This window comes from Ictidomys tridecemlineatus, chromosome 8 (genome assembly GCF_052094955.1).
Source record: "Ictidomys tridecemlineatus isolate mIctTri1 chromosome 8, mIctTri1.hap1, whole genome shotgun sequence".
Lineage (NCBI taxonomy): Eukaryota > Metazoa > Chordata > Mammalia > Rodentia > Sciuridae > Ictidomys > Ictidomys tridecemlineatus.
The window spans coordinates 16,074,259-16,092,010 of record NC_135484.1 but is presented as its reverse complement, the minus strand read 5'-3'; the positions used below and the strand labels follow the sequence as shown (position 1 = coordinate 16,092,010).

The 17,752-nt window shown below is 44.4% G+C and overlaps 1 protein-coding gene and 1 long non-coding RNA gene across 3 annotated transcripts in view; one reads left to right on the top strand and one right to left on the bottom strand.

Annotated features, from left to right (window-relative positions):
- Positions 1 to 17,752, top strand: part of LOC144366000 (uncharacterized) — a 133,139-nt gene that overhangs the window by 44,573 nt on the left and 70,814 nt on the right. The window lies entirely within an intron of this gene.
- On the bottom strand, positions 1,871 to 12,606 carry LOC144365928 (UL16-binding protein 1-like). Its single transcript, XM_078018637.1, has 5 exons — positions 12,555 to 12,606; positions 11,126 to 11,389; positions 10,595 to 10,894; positions 9,871 to 10,027; positions 1,871 to 2,028 (listed from the first exon to the last, which is right to left on the bottom strand). Exons 1-4 carry the CDS (start codon positions 12,604 to 12,606, stop codon positions 9,894 to 9,896), a joined length of 750 nt encoding a protein of 249 aa, XP_077874763.1. The 3' UTR covers positions 1,871 to 2,028; positions 9,871 to 9,893.

The window sequence follows — 17,752 nt, the reverse complement described above, 5'->3', positions numbered from 1 at the left end:
GTATATATGTCAGAATACTTTCTACTATCCTGTATAATTAAAAAGACAAATAAAAATACTGAAAATAAATAACTAAAACAAAACAAAAACATTATAAGAAAAAAAGAGATGCCATTTAAAAAAAGTTGCTGAGGTTGGTCTTGAACTTGTGATCCTTCTGCTTCAGCGTACCCAATCACTGGGACTACAGTGTGAGCTTTACTGGTAGTTTTAGAGAAGACTGAGAAGTAAGCATTGGGAAGGGGCATTTGTGTGGTGAGTTACTCACTGGCCATGCCAAAATAATACAGAATAATGATTTGGAGAGCAGTGGTGTCAGTCTAGGTCCAGTTGTGAAACTAAAACTAAAGTAATTTATAGAGGCAATGTTTAATATGAGGAATTATTGACTCTAACAGTGATTATCTACTGAGAGGGAAAGAGCTCTAAAGAGTCATAGGTGGTGTGTCTGGGGAGCAGCCCTTATCCCCAAGGCTGAGGCAGAGCCCTTAGGGAAAGAATATCTGGAAGAGCCTCCTGCCCTCCTCCAGGGCTTCAGATCCATTCCTCCTCGGACAGAACATGCCTTGTTCCTCTGGGTTGCAATGAAGGTCGCTAAGGGTCACATCTGCTGAACTCACTGGGGGCAACTCTCTTCAGCACACAGGAAACCCCATCCCAGGAGATGCATCAGGGAAAATCCCTAATAAAGGCTAACCGCAGAAGGAAGCAATGTCTTTCGGGGGCTTTCTGAGAATGGCACATGTACTGCTGGTTTTCCTCAGCCTGTGGGACAATGTCAGATGGCAGAGAGCCCAGTTTTGTTGTGGGGTGGATTATTCATACTGAGAATATGACAAGGTCAAGGGTCAGTAATAAAGTGCACTGATCTGTGCTTATATTTTTCTGGCTGTCCTGGTGTTACTTAACTCAATCTGCAGAAAAACAGATGGCAAGGTACCATTAGTATTCCCATTTTAAAGATGAGGAAACTAGAAACTAAGAAGCTTAAATGACTTGGCAGTAGTGGACTCTGGGATAAGAACCTATGTGATCAAATTCTGTAGCCTGAGCTCTGAAATGCATGGTGTATTGAAATACTCCCCCCTGCCCCTATGGTTTGTTCAAGTCACTGCTGTCTACACTTTGGCTTTTCTGTACTAAATCTGTCCATTGTGTTTCTGTGTTATCACTCCCTCTGGGCTAAACCGGGTACCGCTACTGCTGCTGCCACAATCAATTTGGCTCCAATGTACTCTTTCTTCTTTGTTTTATATACCCAAAGTTCTGAGTATCCCAGACACAGTGAGTGTCCAATATTGAGTTTTAGTGAAATCCATCTTTTACCCACCGCTCAGAGAAGCAGTATTCCTGCTGCTTGAATCCCAAGCCATGGAGACACTAGGAATGCAGCCTTCCTCTAAACTGCCATCTTGAATCCTCCCGCCCCCATATTTTGACTTCTATTACTAAAGATAAGTTCTGTTGGTTTTAAAAATGTATATAAATTGAATCATAAAGTATTGATTCTTTTGTGTCTGGTGTGTTCCTCCTATCTATGAAAATTGGTTCTAAGATAGTCATAGATCCTATCTATGTGAGTCATCCATGAGTTTTACAATATAACTGTTCCAGCTACAAATATGTCACACTTTATCCTTCCTAATATTCCAGGTTTCATAGGACATGTTAAGATATTCACATGTCACTTCAGTCTGTAGCCTTAATCGTTTGTGTCATAATATCTAGTGAGTTAGCACAGTTGACTTGTGGTTTCTGTCCATCAGTAACTTAATTATATATAAAAATAAGTGTGAGTACATAAATGAACATCATAAACCAAGATAAATATCCTTTAAACCCATTTTCCTCTATAAATAAGGGAAATGTCTACAGGCTTTCCAATTACACTCAAATGGAGGAAAGTTTATTGGAAAGAGTGGCAGAGTAGAGACTGTCATCAAAGGACACTTCTTGCCATCAAGGGTTGGTCTGATGATGTTGCCTTCCCATGGTCCACAGAAGACATAGTAGATGATGTAACAGCTTCTACAACATTAAGGAAAATTATTAACCTATGTTATATTATCCCAGAGAGCAAATAACTCTTCAGTCAAAGATCTGGAGCCAACACCTGTTGGGTAAACATATAATGGCAGCAGCATCCCAGAGAAAAACCCCAGCATGGCGTCTAATGACCCTTCTTCTCTTCTTTGTTTCTTTCACTGGCGTGAAACGTTCCTGCTGGTGCCAATGTTCAAACCCTGCTGATGGGAAGCTTTAGCCCCAATTAGAATTAACTTCTTGGGTTCCGGAACTGACATATGGAAGAGCTTGCCAATAAACAGGTGACCTTTTATCTACCTCAGCCCTGCGACCTCTCCTTAGACCTGTATAAACACACAGCCTTTTGTAATAAAGTGGAAACGTCTTTGGTAATCTGTGTCGTGTGGTGCAGCGTTTTTCCAGTCTTATAGTGGTGCCGGAAACCCAGGAGAAGGTGTGCTCCACAAACTGAACCCTGTCTCTGCCACTGCTGTCACCAAGGACACCTGTCTTTTTGGGTGCAGGCTGCCTGCACTCACCACTGATCAGGCCTAGGTACGTCCCCCCCCCCCTCCCTGGCTTGCCAATTCCCTTTGGACTCCCAGCAGGAGATGGACCAGAGCAGGCATGCTCCTGACGCCTGGTAGGGAGGAGGGAATACACCCCACTAAGACCTTCCCTGTTGGAAGTGGACCCTCTGGCGACCCGCTTCCCTTTGGGGCATGAGGCTTCTAGGTTTACACGAGAGAAGCTCCCTGGTCTCTTCCTCCCCCCACCAGAGCTGTGTTCAGCCCGGAGCTGCATTCTGTCTTCCCTTTCTTGACTTTCTCTCGTTCAGGTCGAAAAATTTTCCTGACGTCAGGTGCCCTCGGCCTGAACCTTACAGGGTCACACAGACTGCACTTTGTCGTTGGTGACGACCGAGCTGTGTCCTCTGTGCCTACTCGCAGTGGACTGGTCACTTTGGGGATGCCCATGTGATCCTCCATCTGCTCTATGCTTCCAGGAAGCCTCTACGGCCCAGGTTAATTATTTTTCTCCTTCTGCTGTCCCTTCCTCCACTCTCTAACTATGGGTGCCTCCTCGCCTATACCGGAAGCCTCACCACTCAAGTGTCTCCTTAAGAATTTGGCTACTCTCTCTCCCCCCCCCCACCTCAAGCCCAAAATCCTTATCAGATTCTACCCAAGATTGGCCCACATATCCACTAGATAATGACAATCATTGGCCTCCAGAAGGCTCCTTAGATCCAAATTTCCTCAGGGACCTTTTAACTATTGCTGGAGCCTGAAAGGGCAGAAAGAGTTCCCAGCCCCCCCTCCTGCCTCTCTGTTCCCAAACTTCCCCTCTGCGCCCTTCCCTCTGCTCTACAAGTCTGCTCTCCCTCCGAGTGGTACAGCATCTGCATCCCTCTCCCTGTTGCAGCCGCCCCCCCCTACCCAGCAGGGCCCTGCCTGTGCACTTTCCCTTAGCTTCTACAGAGACATCCCCCTCCCCTCCCTTTTCTTCCTGTCTGCTGCCGCTGCCCACCCCCCCCCCCCAGCCTGTGCACTTCTAGTCTGCCTGGCCACCAGACAGGAGCACTGGTGCTCCACCTTCCCCTTCCTTGCACAGCAGCAGCTTTTGTGCGCCCCTCCCTTTGCTGCCCGGTTCCAAGGGGCAGGCAGGATGGGTCCCACCTGGCTGCAATGGGTGGGATCTCTCTGAGCCTCTCCCCCTCCCCCAACTCTGCTCACCTCTTCTACTGATAAGCCCTTCCCCTCCCCCTACTCATGCCTCTCTTCTCCTGTCAGTGTCCCACTGATCCCTTTTATCAGATAACTCTCAGTTCCTTTGTCCTCTCAGGGAAGTAGCTGGTGCTGAAGGGGTAGTCCGAGTGCACATCCCATAACTGAACCTTACTGGGACTGCATGCAAGTGGTTTCTAATAAGGTAGTTACCTTTGATAAACTGAAGGACATTACCCAGAACCCTGATGAAAAAGCATCCTTATTTCTCAACCGCCTTACAGAGGCCCTAACCAAATACATTAAGCTAGATCTTCTGTCTCCCATCAGGGCTACAGTGTTAGCAACCCATTTCATTACTCAATTGGCTCATGATATTTGAAAAAGCTCAAATGAGCTGAGGAGGACTCTCAGACCCCTATCTGAGATCTGGTGAAAATGGCTTTTAAAGCAGGCTCCTTTGCAGAAAAGAAGGTAACACCCCAAACTCAGGCCTTAACAGCAGCCCTGAGGCCTACATCTCCAGCAAGTTTCAGAGGGGAACCAGCCTTCCTCTCTACCAGAGGCTTGCCTCAAATATGGATGCGAAAGTCACTGGGATCGCCAATGCCCAAACCCACGGCCTCCTTCCAGGCCATGCCCTACCTGTAAGCAGACAGGACATTGGAAGATTGACGGCCTCTGGCTGGTCCTTCCTTGGCGCCTCTACGCAGGGGGTATGACCAGTCAGGCAGTCCCCTCTCCTGAATTTTTGGGATTTGCAGAAGACTGAAGAAGCCCAGATTCAAAGACCCCCCCAGCCCTCTCTGAGCCCAGAGTACTGCTCTAGGCAGTGGGTAAGTCTATAACCTTCCTGTGGACACGGGGGCTACCTATTCTGTCTTGCCTGCCCATTCTACACCTCTGTTTCCTTCCCAGGTCTTAGTTATGGGGATTGATAACAAACCCTTCTCCCCAAACAGAACTATAAAGCTGGCCTGTGCCCTGGAGGGACAGCCACTCACTCACTATTCTGGTTATTCCATCCTGTCAGTTCCTCTCCTAGGCAGAGATGTTCTCCAATTATTAGGAGCCACCCTCCAATTACACCCCAAGAATAGTATCACCCATCTCCTTTGGCCTTTAATTCTTACCCTCTCTAATGACCTGACAGTACCTACTGTGCCATTGCCCCCTGATCCCTAGGTCTGAGACATCTCCATGCTGGTTATTGCCTCCCACCACAAGCCAGTCCATACCCAGCTGAAACACCAAACTAAACTTCCTTGTGTTCCAAATTTCCTATCTCCAAAACCCATAGGGAGGAACTTAAAGCCATTATAGACTGGTTGCTCGCCCAGGGACTCCTTATTCCTGCTGACTCCCCCTGCAACACCCCCATACTGCCGGTGACCAAACCCTCCGGAGCCTATCACTTAGTCCAGGAACTCTGCCTAATTAATGAGGCAGTTATTCCCATCCACTCGGTTTCCAACCCTCATACTTTTCTTTCTCATATCCCCCTTTGACCATTCACTTTACTGTCCTGGACCTTAAAGACGGCTTTTTTTACAGTGCCTTTGCATCCTGACTTTTATTACCTCTTTGCCTTCACATGGGAAGACCTTACATTCTTTAGGTTTCAACAGCTGACATGGACAGGCCTACCCCAAGGCTTCAGGGACAGTCCCTACCACTTTGGTCAGGCCTTGACACAGGATTTAACTGTTTGTAATTTGGGGATAGCACTCTCTTACAGTTGGATAGATGCCTTCCCTACCTCCAGGAAAACTGCTGACACGATCGGAAACTGCTGACACTGTCGCCTCCATCCTCATTGAGCAGATCATTCCTACATTTGAACTTCCGGCCTCCATCCAGTCAGACAACGGTCCAGCCTTCACTTCTCTGATTGTTTAACTAGTTTCCAAAGGCCTTAACAGCACTTGGAGGCTCCACATCCCCCACTGACCCCAATCCTTGGGTAAGGTTGAGAGCCCTAATGGCATTCTCAAGGATCATCTCACTAAACTTGCTTGAACCCAGACTGTCCTGGCCCAATCTTTTGCCATTGGCCTTCACCTAAATTCGGGCAACTCCTAGAGCCCCCTCAGGCCTTAGCCCCTTTGAGCTGTTCTATGGATGCCTTTCTTAATCAACTAAAACTTTCCTGTCACTCCTCCTCCCCTTGTGTCCCACCTACCCTATCTCATGCTTCTATACAAACTCCTAAGAGAACACGCACACTGGTGTCCTCCTGCACCATCTGTTACTTCTGTTCCAGCACAATTGGGAATTAACTTGGACCCTCTTCAACCAGGTGATGCAGTCTTACTTTGAGAGCTACATTCTCAGTCGGTGAAACCTTGCTGGACAGGACCCCATACAGTCATATTTCCACCATGCTGGGGCCCACCAAACTCAAAGTTTCTCGCCAACCCTCTCCTATTACTAATCATTAATCTTTCTCAAGCTTCTATTCCAACCCACAGATGGCGCCTCTACATCCAAGCGACATGGCAACAGGATGGCACCATCCGCTCTCAGTCTATGGGCCAAGGCGATTGGCCTTTCACTGACTGTAATCGGGCCCTTAATGTTACTGGATTCAACTGGGCCACCTCATCCCACTTATGTTCAGCAATGCTATGCTTCATAGCAGATCAAACTGAGGAATCCTGTTGAAGCCATATCACCAGGAGGCCACCCCACCTGCTGATGACAAGACTACCCCAGAGGAGCCTTAGGAGTCACCTCCTAGACCTCCCCTTTACTCCTGCTCTCCACATCCTAACTATCCTCTAAAGCTTCGCCTGTCTCATGTAACTGCCCATACTCCAACATGATACTTGGAGATTCAAAGTCACAGAGACATATGTCTAAGGCATATGTAACGAGACATATGTCCTCATTACACTTGCCTAGTTTCTTCGGTTGATTGCGCCCCTATGGGATGTAATGCATCTATCTTCCTTTCCCTCTCCTCCCAGAATTCTGAACTTTTAAAAATAGCCATTAGGCCTTACCTTTGTTTTTTATATGATCAGACAGAGGATTACTGCAAATGGTGGCCTGAAACCTATGGGGGATGCCCCTACTGGTCATGTAATGTTCATAACCCACATGCATGCATTGGGGATTCCTGCATTGGAAATTTCAGATTGATCTGGGGGGGGGGGCTATCAATTGGCTGTCACTGACCCTAACCATCCACGCTGGACTTCTAGGGTAAATGCTTCCTTCTACTGTGACATATCCTCTCCCATCCCCTGTGGCTCCATCTCCATCTCCCGAGAGCTTCAACCTTCCCAGCCCTCAGTAGCTATAATCTCTACTGATGCTGAGAGCCAGTAGCCAAGTAGGTATGATGCATGGCAATTTCCTTGTCAGCATGGCAATTTCCTTGTCAGCATACCCCATGTTGCTTAGAAGGACTCTCCATTGTGGAAATGGGCTTGCCTTGGTCATTTGCAGCGATACTGCATGTAAGGTGACCTTGCTCAAGGACCAGGGTGGATCCGGGTTTAGGGCGATCAGGGTTTAGGGCCGTTCCAGGTTTAAGGTGTACCCTGCTGGGAATAGGGTGTATCCTGCTGCTTCAGGCATGCCAGAGAGTATTTTTGGGAGACAGAGCCCAGTGAAAGTGTAGAATTTGGCCAGAATGTGGATTTCCCCAGAACGTGTTTGTAGAGGGCCGGTGTGAGTTCGGGAATAAAGAATTGCTGTTTGAATCTACAAGGCTGTGAATGGCTTGTGACTTTGTGCCCAGCCAGACTACGGCATACTGACATAAAGCATTCTGAATAGCAGTTGTTAGACTCCATACAGGATCCATATGAGCCTAATGTCGGGAGTCCACCACAGTATTCATGGCTACAACTACTTACTGAAACTGTAACCTTCTTAAGTCTAACCCTCCCATCCATCACACCAACTGATTGCTAGTTATGCGCCTCTCTGATTCGACCTTTGCTTGCAGCGGTTCCCTTGAATTTCTCGGCTTCTGATCTCTCAAATTTCTCCACTCCATCTGCCCGCCGTTCTCCCCGAACCTTTTCACCCGACACTCCATTATGGGAGCCCGAGGAGTCTAAAAATACTGTGATTCCCCAGCGCTGCCTCCTGGGCTTGGGTGTCTCCCAAAGTTTTGCCACTCTAACATCACCTTTAACTTCACCCTCTATGCACCACCTGGCTCATTCTTCTGGTGTAATGGTTCTCTCATCACTATCTTATTCACCAACACCTCTACCCCATGTATACTGGTGACGCTTGTCCCACAAGTGACTCTCTATACCCCAGCTGAAGTGCAGGCCCTCTTGTCTCCCCCAGTGCAGAATAAGTGGGCTGCTTCCCTTCCAATTCTGGTGGGTCTCTCACTGGCTGTATCTGCGGTGGGAGCCGGAATTTCTGGTGGAGCTCTAGGACACTCCCTATGGGCTGTACAGGACTTAAGTTCTAAACTTGAACAAACGCTCACTTCTACGGCAGAATCTTTACAAAGGCAAGTCACATCCTTGGCTCAAGTTATTCTTCAAAATCTATGAGCTATAGACTTACAGCCAAAAAAGGTGGAACCTGTCTTTTCTTGAGGGAAGAATGCTGTTACTACATCAATGAATCAGGCCTTGTGGAAACTAATGTAGTTAAGCTCACCGACCTGGCTACCTCTTTGAAAAACCCACCAAACCAAAACCCATTTGCCACCTTCTTTTTAGCCCACTTCCAATCATGGCTGTTGTCTCTTTTAAGGCCCATATGTCTTCTTTTCCTGATGTGTCTGTTCCTGCCCTGTCTGCTTCACCTCCTACAGGGCCAATTATGGAAGATCTCTAACCAAACTTTCAACCAGCCTCTGCTTAGGTACTACCAGCCTCTGATGACCGATGAGTCCCCAACATCTTCAAGAGAACAGCTCACTCATTGCTGAAGCTCACTACCAAGCGCGATGGAATGCAACAAACATCGGACAGCGGGAGACAATGAGCCCAGAGAACCTCTTAATATGCCATCCTGGATTTTTAAGCCTTTATGTCTTTTTATGCCTCCTCATGGCCCTTGGCCTTTTCTCTGTCAGTCCCCCGACATGGAAATTCTGCCAAAAACTGACATTTGCTTTAATTTTTATCTTCATCCTGTTTTTGTTCGCTCTGATTTTCTTTAGGTGCTGGTGACACCATGTCAAGGCAACGCTTCCAGTATTTCCTAGAGTCTCTGTTACAGGACCAATGGCTGATACCAACAATCTCCTCCATCCAGGACTGGTTTGATGCCATCGACGGCTTGTGGTTTCAGGGAACTTTCATAGACTTCACCCCTACGGAGTAGCTGTCTATAGTCGCTGGGTTTTATTTCTGGTTGCCATGATATCCCCAGACCTGCCCCCCCACCCCCCCCACCCCCCGCAAACATTCCTTTCTAGGCCCCACACCGCCCCCACATAGCAGGAAGCAGCCGGATCTAACTAACGACGCCCTAATTCCTAAGAAAACAAAAAGGGATGAATGTTGGGTAAACATATAACGGCAGCAGCGTTCCAGAGAAAAACCCCAGCACAGCATCTGACGACCCTCCTTCTCTTCTTTGTTTCTTTCACTGGAGCGAAACGTTCCCGCCGGTGCCAATGTTCAAACCCTGCTAGTGTGAACCTTTAGCCCCACTTAGAATTAACTTCTTGGGCTCCGGAACTGACATATGGAAGAGCTTGCAAATAAACGGGCGACCTGTTATCTACCTCAGCACTGCGACCTCTCCTTAGACCTGTATAAACACACAGCCTTTTGTAATAAAGTGGAAACCTCTTTGGTAATCTGTGTCGTGTGGTGCGGTGTTTTTCCAGTCTTACAACACCCACCCAGATTCTCCAGATCTCAGGCACTGCCCCAACTCAGGAGGAGACTCCTGTGTGTCCCCCCTCTCACTGCACTGCTGTGCTACCTACAGTGGCCTCCTCTACTCAGCAGCAGTCATTCCAGCACTACTGTGGAGTGGGCAGTGCTCAAGGCTAAGGAAGGGCATCATTTCTGTGGAGAGATATCAGTGGCCAGGGGCTTGGGTGAAACTGGTGGGACACCTGTCCCAAGGCCCTACCAGACTGAGACAGCACCACCCAAAGGCCAGAGGACAGCCTGTTCCTCACCTTTCATGGTGTCTGTTGATTTCCTATACAACTTGATGGGCATGAAGATGATGATGACTGAGGACTACAATTAAGACAATGATGATCCCTAAGCTGGTCACTGTAACAGATGAGGTACGTGGAGACCCGCTGGTAACTGGGACTGTTGATGTTGGTGCTAAAACAAACAAAGGAGCAAAATCCCTGTCAAAATTAAAAATATCTATTCTTCAGCACCCGTTTTCCCCATACAGTGCATGCAACTCATATGTACTGACTCATTATGGGATAATTATTCTACCAGGTCCTGGGGGTACAGAGATGAACAGAGGTTGTGCCATGTCCTTATGTAGATCACATTACTACTGAAAGGACAACAAATGTCCATCCAATTTGTTGAGGGATAACTGTAACAAGAGAAGGCCTGGAAGTTTACAGAAATGTATATAGACCTGGAAACTAGTTGGCCAACCATTAATGACTGGATCATTGATTAATGGACAATGGGGCTCCTGTAAAGAAGAGACCTTGGGAGGTGAGATGAGAAAGGAGGCTGGTGACAAATCCACATGGCTATCACTTACTGACCAGTCAAGAAGCCAATGAAGAAATCAGTCATTCAACCCATCAAATTTTCCATTATATGCACATGCTCACACCCACAGGGAAGTCATCAGACCTTTAAAGAGAACTCTCACATCTTTCCCACTCTGCTGAGTTATATCATGGCAACTCAGCTCCCTACCTGGCATTTCCTCCAAGTGCTCTGAGAATTCCCCGAGCCACTGACTGCAATCTCCCATGGAGACCTTCTTTAAACGTTCTGTCAGTTCTTTGTCATTCTCCCACTTCTCCTTGATCCCTCTGGCTCTAGGATTAATCACTGTCCAGTCCATGTGCATCACATTTAAGTAGAGAGATGGCTGTCCATCAATGCTGAAATTCCAGGATGAACCAATGTGATTTTTTCCTTCAAGCTGACAAGACATCTTGGCCTGCAGGGTGAGAGGACCTGCAATACACAACAAAACCATCATCTCCCACTCTTGATAGATCCATCACCTCCCAATAAGTTGAGCTTTTCTCTGCACATTTAGAGGCCTGTATTCTTTTCTCCCAGATTTGCCCTTTCTTGCACATTAAGCCCCACATCCCTCTAAGGCTGGGCCAATGTCCAGCTCTTTTACACAAATACATCCAGAGCCTCCTCCATATGTGCAGTCCACCCCTTTCTCTCTCCTGCTCTCTCTGGCTCTTCACCCCATTCCATACTTACCCATGGTCTGATTTTTTTCAAAGTTCATGTCAAGCAGGAGTATCCTGAGATCTTGCCCCAGTTCTCTCATCATTTCAGTCGATTGTTCCCATGTTTTGGTGGCATTCACCTTCTTTCCCAGGTGACCAAAAAGTTTGATCTTATTTCTCTCACAATCATAATAAAGTAAAGAGGTATTATCCACTGAGCCCTGCACTTCACACCAGGACTCTCCAGGTCTGGACTGAGATTTGACAGTGAAGTCAAAGCAAAGAGAGTGAGTACCTGTGAGAGAAACATGGAAGTGAGGTTCAGGACAGGGAGAAGAGGACCATTAGTTCCCATCCTTCTGTGACTCCCAGACTCCCTCTGAAAGGCCAGGCTGGCAGAGGGAGGAGTCTTCATCCTAGACCCCCTCAACCTCCTAGATCCTTATTTTGGTGTCACCTTTAGCTGAGGTTGTAGGATGCTCTCATGCTATCAAGGACCCCTCACAGGCACTGTATTACAGGAGAATTAATCTGAAAGCGCTTTCAGTGACCTCTACCAAGTTCTGGGTACAAAAAATACAAGATGGTATCTGTCCTCCTGAAACTTAAAACCTAGCTGAACAGTCAGTATTTCCAATAGAGAGAAAAAGGAGGCATCAGAGATCACAGGCCAAATTCATCATGGTCTTGGTGTTCAGGGAGGTCATCATGGAGTAGGTGCAGGAACATGGCAGCAGAGGGGAGCTGCCACACAGGAGCACAAAACCTAGTCTGGTGTCCTAGGCTGGGGCCCTATGAGCTGATTATCAGATTCCAGGGACCCTCTACAGCCAAACCACACCCTTTCCCCATTCTTTAGAAGAGGTATCCACTTATGTGTGCCCAGCCTGGAGCCCCAATCTCTCTTCTTGGTTTCCAACCAGTTATTTTTTATTTTATTTTTAGTTTAGATGAACGCAAAACTTTTGTTTTATTTATTTATGTGGTGCTGAGGATCAAACCCAGTACCTCACACATGCAAGGCAAGTGCTGTACTACTGAGCTACAATCCCAGCCCCCAACCAGTACTTGCTAACACTCATGACCCACAGTCTTCCAAGCTTCTACTAGCAGCATAAGTAGCAAAAGAAAATAGCTAGTGGAATATACTGGAGACATTCTGTTGAGAATAAATCTCAGAGAAACAGACAAGATGTAGCCAGGCATGTGCAAGTATGCCTCTTCCCCTGTGGTGTGGGCATGCCCCAAACTTACCATTGGAGGACTGAGGATCATCTGTTGAAATTCAATGAAGAAAAATGTTGTCAAAGGCATGTTTAGCAGATAATGCAAAACAGAATGACTTAGTAATAAAATGCTAAAAATTAGAAATGCAGATATTAGAAAACTAAATTCACTGTGAATGCCCAGTTTCTGTAGGGGAAGCAGAGCTTGCTGGAGGTTATATGAGTTCCTTCTACCCACTTCTTCTCCTCTTTTCCCTGCCTCTTTTGCTATCTGCTTTCTTCCCATGTCTATATTTTCTCCCAACCTCACTCTCCTCTATCCCATTTCTTCTAACCTTTCAAACTCTTCCTCTTAATGACTAAGATTCATTTGCATTCAATACCCCACAATGAGAGGTTCAGTCAATACAGATACAAGCCCTGGAGCTCCAGAATTACCTTTTTTGTTGAGAAATAGAGGCTGATAAAGATGATCACTTTCAGGTGGATAATGATGAAAATGAACACAAGTAATTTTTAAGAATGGTCTTTTGATGGGTGGTGCAAAGGATGAACTGCGCCTTGCTGAAACAGAGGCAATGGATTATGAAGGCAGTCCCAGTAAGGCAATGGTGGCAGTTTTGAAAAATGTCTGTGCAGTAAATAATTTCCCTTGGGGACTTGAAAATTATACCATGTATGGTCTTGATAGGAAGGGTGGTTCCTGGTCTGTGCACACTGTGGAGGAAGATCCCAGGTCAGAAGCACAGAAGGATGTCAAGCTCTTCAGGAATCTGGAAAGCAGTTGGACCCTAGAAGCAGTAGCAAGGTTCAACAGAAAGCAGTGAAACTTGTTGCTGCTAAAGATGATGATTTTGTTGATAAGAAAACGAAACAAAAGCTCTAGTGAGGAAATCTCTCTGTGACTCTCCAGCTAAAAATGCACAACAATGACACAAGAACAGGGAAGATACAAACACACCATCACCAAGATTAAGAAGTCAAGAATCCTCCAGAACACAGGGAAAAACTCCTGAAAAACCAAAGACCCACTTCTGCCAAAGCATAAAAACAAAAATGAAAGAAAATACAAAAGGGTCCTTCTCTTCCCAAAATGGAAGCCAAGTTCTTCAATTATGTGAAGAAATGTTTCTGGATGATTGATCTGGAGGCTATTCAAGATCTCTGGTACTGGAGGAAGTTTCTTTAAGAAAACAGTTTACCAGTTTGTCAAAAGTTTCTGTCTTAAATCTCTAGATACATATGATCTACTAAATTGAATCAGGAGGGCACAGAAAATTTGAATGTACCAATTTCAAACAATGATATTGAGGACACCGTCAAAATGCTATCAACAAAGAAAAGCCTAGGACCAGATGGCCTCTCAGCCAAGATCTAACAGAACTTCAAAGAAGAACTTACACCAAATTATTTCATGAAGTAAGAAAGAAGAGGGACCTTCCAAACTCATCCTATGAATCTAATATCATCTTGATACCAAAACCAGACAAAGACACTTCAAGGGAAGAAAACTTCAGATCAATATACCTGATGAACATAGATGCAAAAATTTTTAATAAAATAATTGCAAGTAGCATATCAAAACATATTAAAAAGATATTGCATCATGGTCAAATGGGGTTCATTTTAGTGATGCAAGTTTGTTTCAACATATAGAAATCAATAAATGTAATTCATCGCTTCATAGACTTACAGACTAGAATCACATGATTTTGTGAGTACATGCAGAAAAAGCATTTGACAAAAATCAGCATCCATTTGTGCTCAAAACAGTAGAAATATAGGGATAATAGGAACATACCCTACCATTGTAAAAATGATCCATGCTAAACCCAAGGCCAACATCATTCTAAATGGGGAAAAAATGAAAGCATTCACTCTAAAAACTGAAATAAGGGATGCCCTCTTTTTCCTACTCCTATTCAACATAGTTCTTGAAACCCTAGCCAAAGCAATTAGACAAAAGAAAGAAATTAAAGTAATATGAACAGGAAAAGAAGAGCTCAAACTAGTCCTATTTGCCAAGACATGATTCTACATTTAGAAGACCCAAAAACCCCATCAAAAAGCATCTAGAATTCATAAATGAATTCAGCAAAGTAAGAGGGTTTAACATTAACACCCATAAATCAATTGCATTCCTACACACCAATGATGAATCAGCTGAAAGAGAAATTAGGAAAACTATTCCATTCACAATAACCTAAAAGAGCAAAGAACAAACAAAAACTTGGGAATTAATCTAACAATGAGGGAAAAGTCCTCCACAATGAAAACTATAGAATACTAAAGAAAGAATCTGAAGAAGACCTTAGAAAATGGAAAAATCTTCCATGTTCTTGGATAGGCAGAATTAATATTGTTAAAACACCATGCTACCAAAAGTGCTATACAGATTTAATGCAAGTCCTATTAAAATTCCAATGACATTCTTCATAGATATAGAAAAAGCAGTCATAAAGTTCAGTTGGAAAAATAATAGGCCCAGAATAGCCAAAGCAATCCTTAGTGAGAAAAGTGAAGCAGGAGGCATCACAATACTAGATCTTGAATTGTACTACAAAGCTGTAGTAACGAAAACAGCATGATATTGCATAAAAACATTTAGGAAGACCACTAGAACAGAATAGAAGACACAGAGACAAACCCACATATATACAGTTATCTTATACTAGATAGAGGCACCATGAACATAAATTAGAGAAAAGAAAGCCTCTCCAACAAATGGTGCTGGAAAAACTAGAAATCCATACATAGCAGAATGACATTGACCCCCTATCTCTCACGTTGCACAAAACTCAACTCAAAGTGGATCAAGGACCTTGATAGTAGAGCAGAGACTCTGTGCCTAGTAGAAAAAAATGTAGGCCCAACTCTTCATTATGTTAGCTTAGGAACCAAATTCCTCAAGAAGACTCTTAAAGCACAAGAAGTAAAATGAAGAATCAATAAATGGGATGGCTTTAACCTAAAAAGCCTTTTCTCATCAAAGGAAACAATTAAGAACATGAAGAGAGAGTTTATAGAATGGGAGAAAATCTTTGTCGCTTGTACCTCAGATAGAGCATTAAATTCCAGGATATACAAAGAACTCAAACAACTAAAAAAAAAAAAATCTATAAATGGGCAAAGGAAATGAACAAGCATTTCACAGAAGAAGAAATCCAAATGGTCAAAAAGTATATGAAAAAATGTCCAACATCTCTAGCAATTAGAGAAGTGTAAATTAAAACTAAACTTTAAACAACAAAAAAAAGATGTCCAGTGTTCCATTTAGGTTTTTGGAATTCATCACATCAATAGACTTAAAGACTAAAATCACATGATTCTGTGAGTACATCCAATGTACTTTTATTACAGACAGAATAGCAATTATCAAAAATGCAAATAACAATAAATGTTGCTGAGTATGTGGGGGAAAAAGTTTTACTTATACATTGCTGGTGGGTGTGCAACTTGGTGTAACAAGTCTGGAAAGCAGTATGGAGATTCCTCAGAAAACTGGAATGGAACCACCATTTCACCCAGTTATCTCACTCCTCAGTACATATCCAAAGGACTTAAAATCAGCGTACTACAGTAATACGGCCACATCAATGTTTATAGCAGTTCAATTCACAATTACAAAGCAATGAAACTAACCTAGGAGCCCTTCAACAGATGAATGAATGAGGAAAATGTGGCATATATACAAAATGGAATATTATTCAGCCATAGAGAAGAATGAAATTATGGCATTTGCTGGAGCATATCATATTACATGTAATACACCAGTCTCAAAAAACCAAAGGCTGAATGTTTTTTTCTGATATGTAGATGTTAATACAAAATAAGGTGGGGTACAGGGGTACAGGGAAGTAGAAAAATAGTAGTTATTGGATAGACAAAAGGGAATGAAGGAGAAGGAGTGGGGATAGAAATAGGAAAGACAGCAGAATGAATTGGACATATTTCCTATGCTCATATATGCACACAGAACCAGTGAAACTCCATATCACAAGAATAGGATCCAAATAGAATAATTCATGCTCCATGTATGTACAATATGCCAAAATACAGTCTACTGTCATATATATCTAAAAAGAACAAATAAAAAAATTTTGTCTAAGTTTCTGTAACAGGTAGTATCACTCTTCCTTTTTATAAGAGGACTTTCCCTATTCTATTTGATAATGTCCAGGTTCCATTGACAAGAATGTTGCCCCCAAATGCCCACTTCTTTAAAAAAATTTAATAAGGACACATTCATGCAGTTTCATGGTCAGTCTTTACATTTATAAATCAATAGCTTGGGTGCAAAACAACCACCATCAAACTACATTATAATAGAATGTTTTGTGCTTTTCACAGAACTTAAGCTAAAATAATCTGTCATATCCAAATAGTCACAATACTATCCTTGACTTTTTTTTCAACATACATGAGTTGTCTGAAATGTGTCTGCTTTGTAGCAGCCAAACCTGCTCACAAATCCGTTGAAACTGTAGCTCCCTGTCTCTTCTCTCCTGCTCAGTTTGTTTCCTGGCAGTGATACCAGAGGTAAGATCTTACCTGAGATGAGATTTAACAGAGACCACCTTGTCTTGTTGCTCTTGTGCTCTTGCCTACTTTACTGATCTGACTGGTGCTTCCTAAATGTGCATTGTCCCCCACCTCTCACTTCTTGATCCCCACACTTTTCTCCTTCCCTCACAAACATGCCACTTCCCCTTCCACTGGAGTCTGGGATTTGGGTCTTCTGCCCTTAGTATGAGGAAGAGGCCTCCTGGGAATAGGATTGTTCAGGGGTGCAGGGCAAACTCTTGGAGGAGCAGAAACTGGCTCAGCTCCATTGGGCATGGAGTCCCCCCTCAGAAAAACACATCTATGGTACTGCCTGGCCACTGCCACATTAGTCACTTTAGGATGGGATTCCTTTTTAGTCTAGTTCAGGGCTGAACTGATTATCAATGACCCAACTGAAATCAGACCCAATGAAATAGCTGAACAGCCCGACTTTACAAAGTAAAGAGATTGATTTGGCTTATGGTTCTGGAGGTTTAAAGTCCAAACTGTCTGTGCAGGTTCTGCGACATGGGCTGTCCTTTGTGTTGCCTCATGGCAATGGCAAGAGGGTGAGAGGAGCAAGATTACAGTTGGAGCCACAGAAGCATGGTAGGGCCAGGCTAGTTCCTTCTACAATCCCACCTGGAGAGCGAGCTTCTGAGGGTGCACCCCCATGACCTGAGGCCCCCCACTAGAACCACTCCTCAAAGACTCCATAGCACCTCCCAATAGCACCAAGCCTCCAATCACCTGGACTGGAGGGAACACAGTTAAATCATATCCAGACCAGAGCACCTGCCTCAGTGACAGCAAGTGCTTAGTATCCTGAGTACCTTGATTAAAGAATTAGGGGTTACATGGTAGTGATGTAATTTTAATATTAAAAA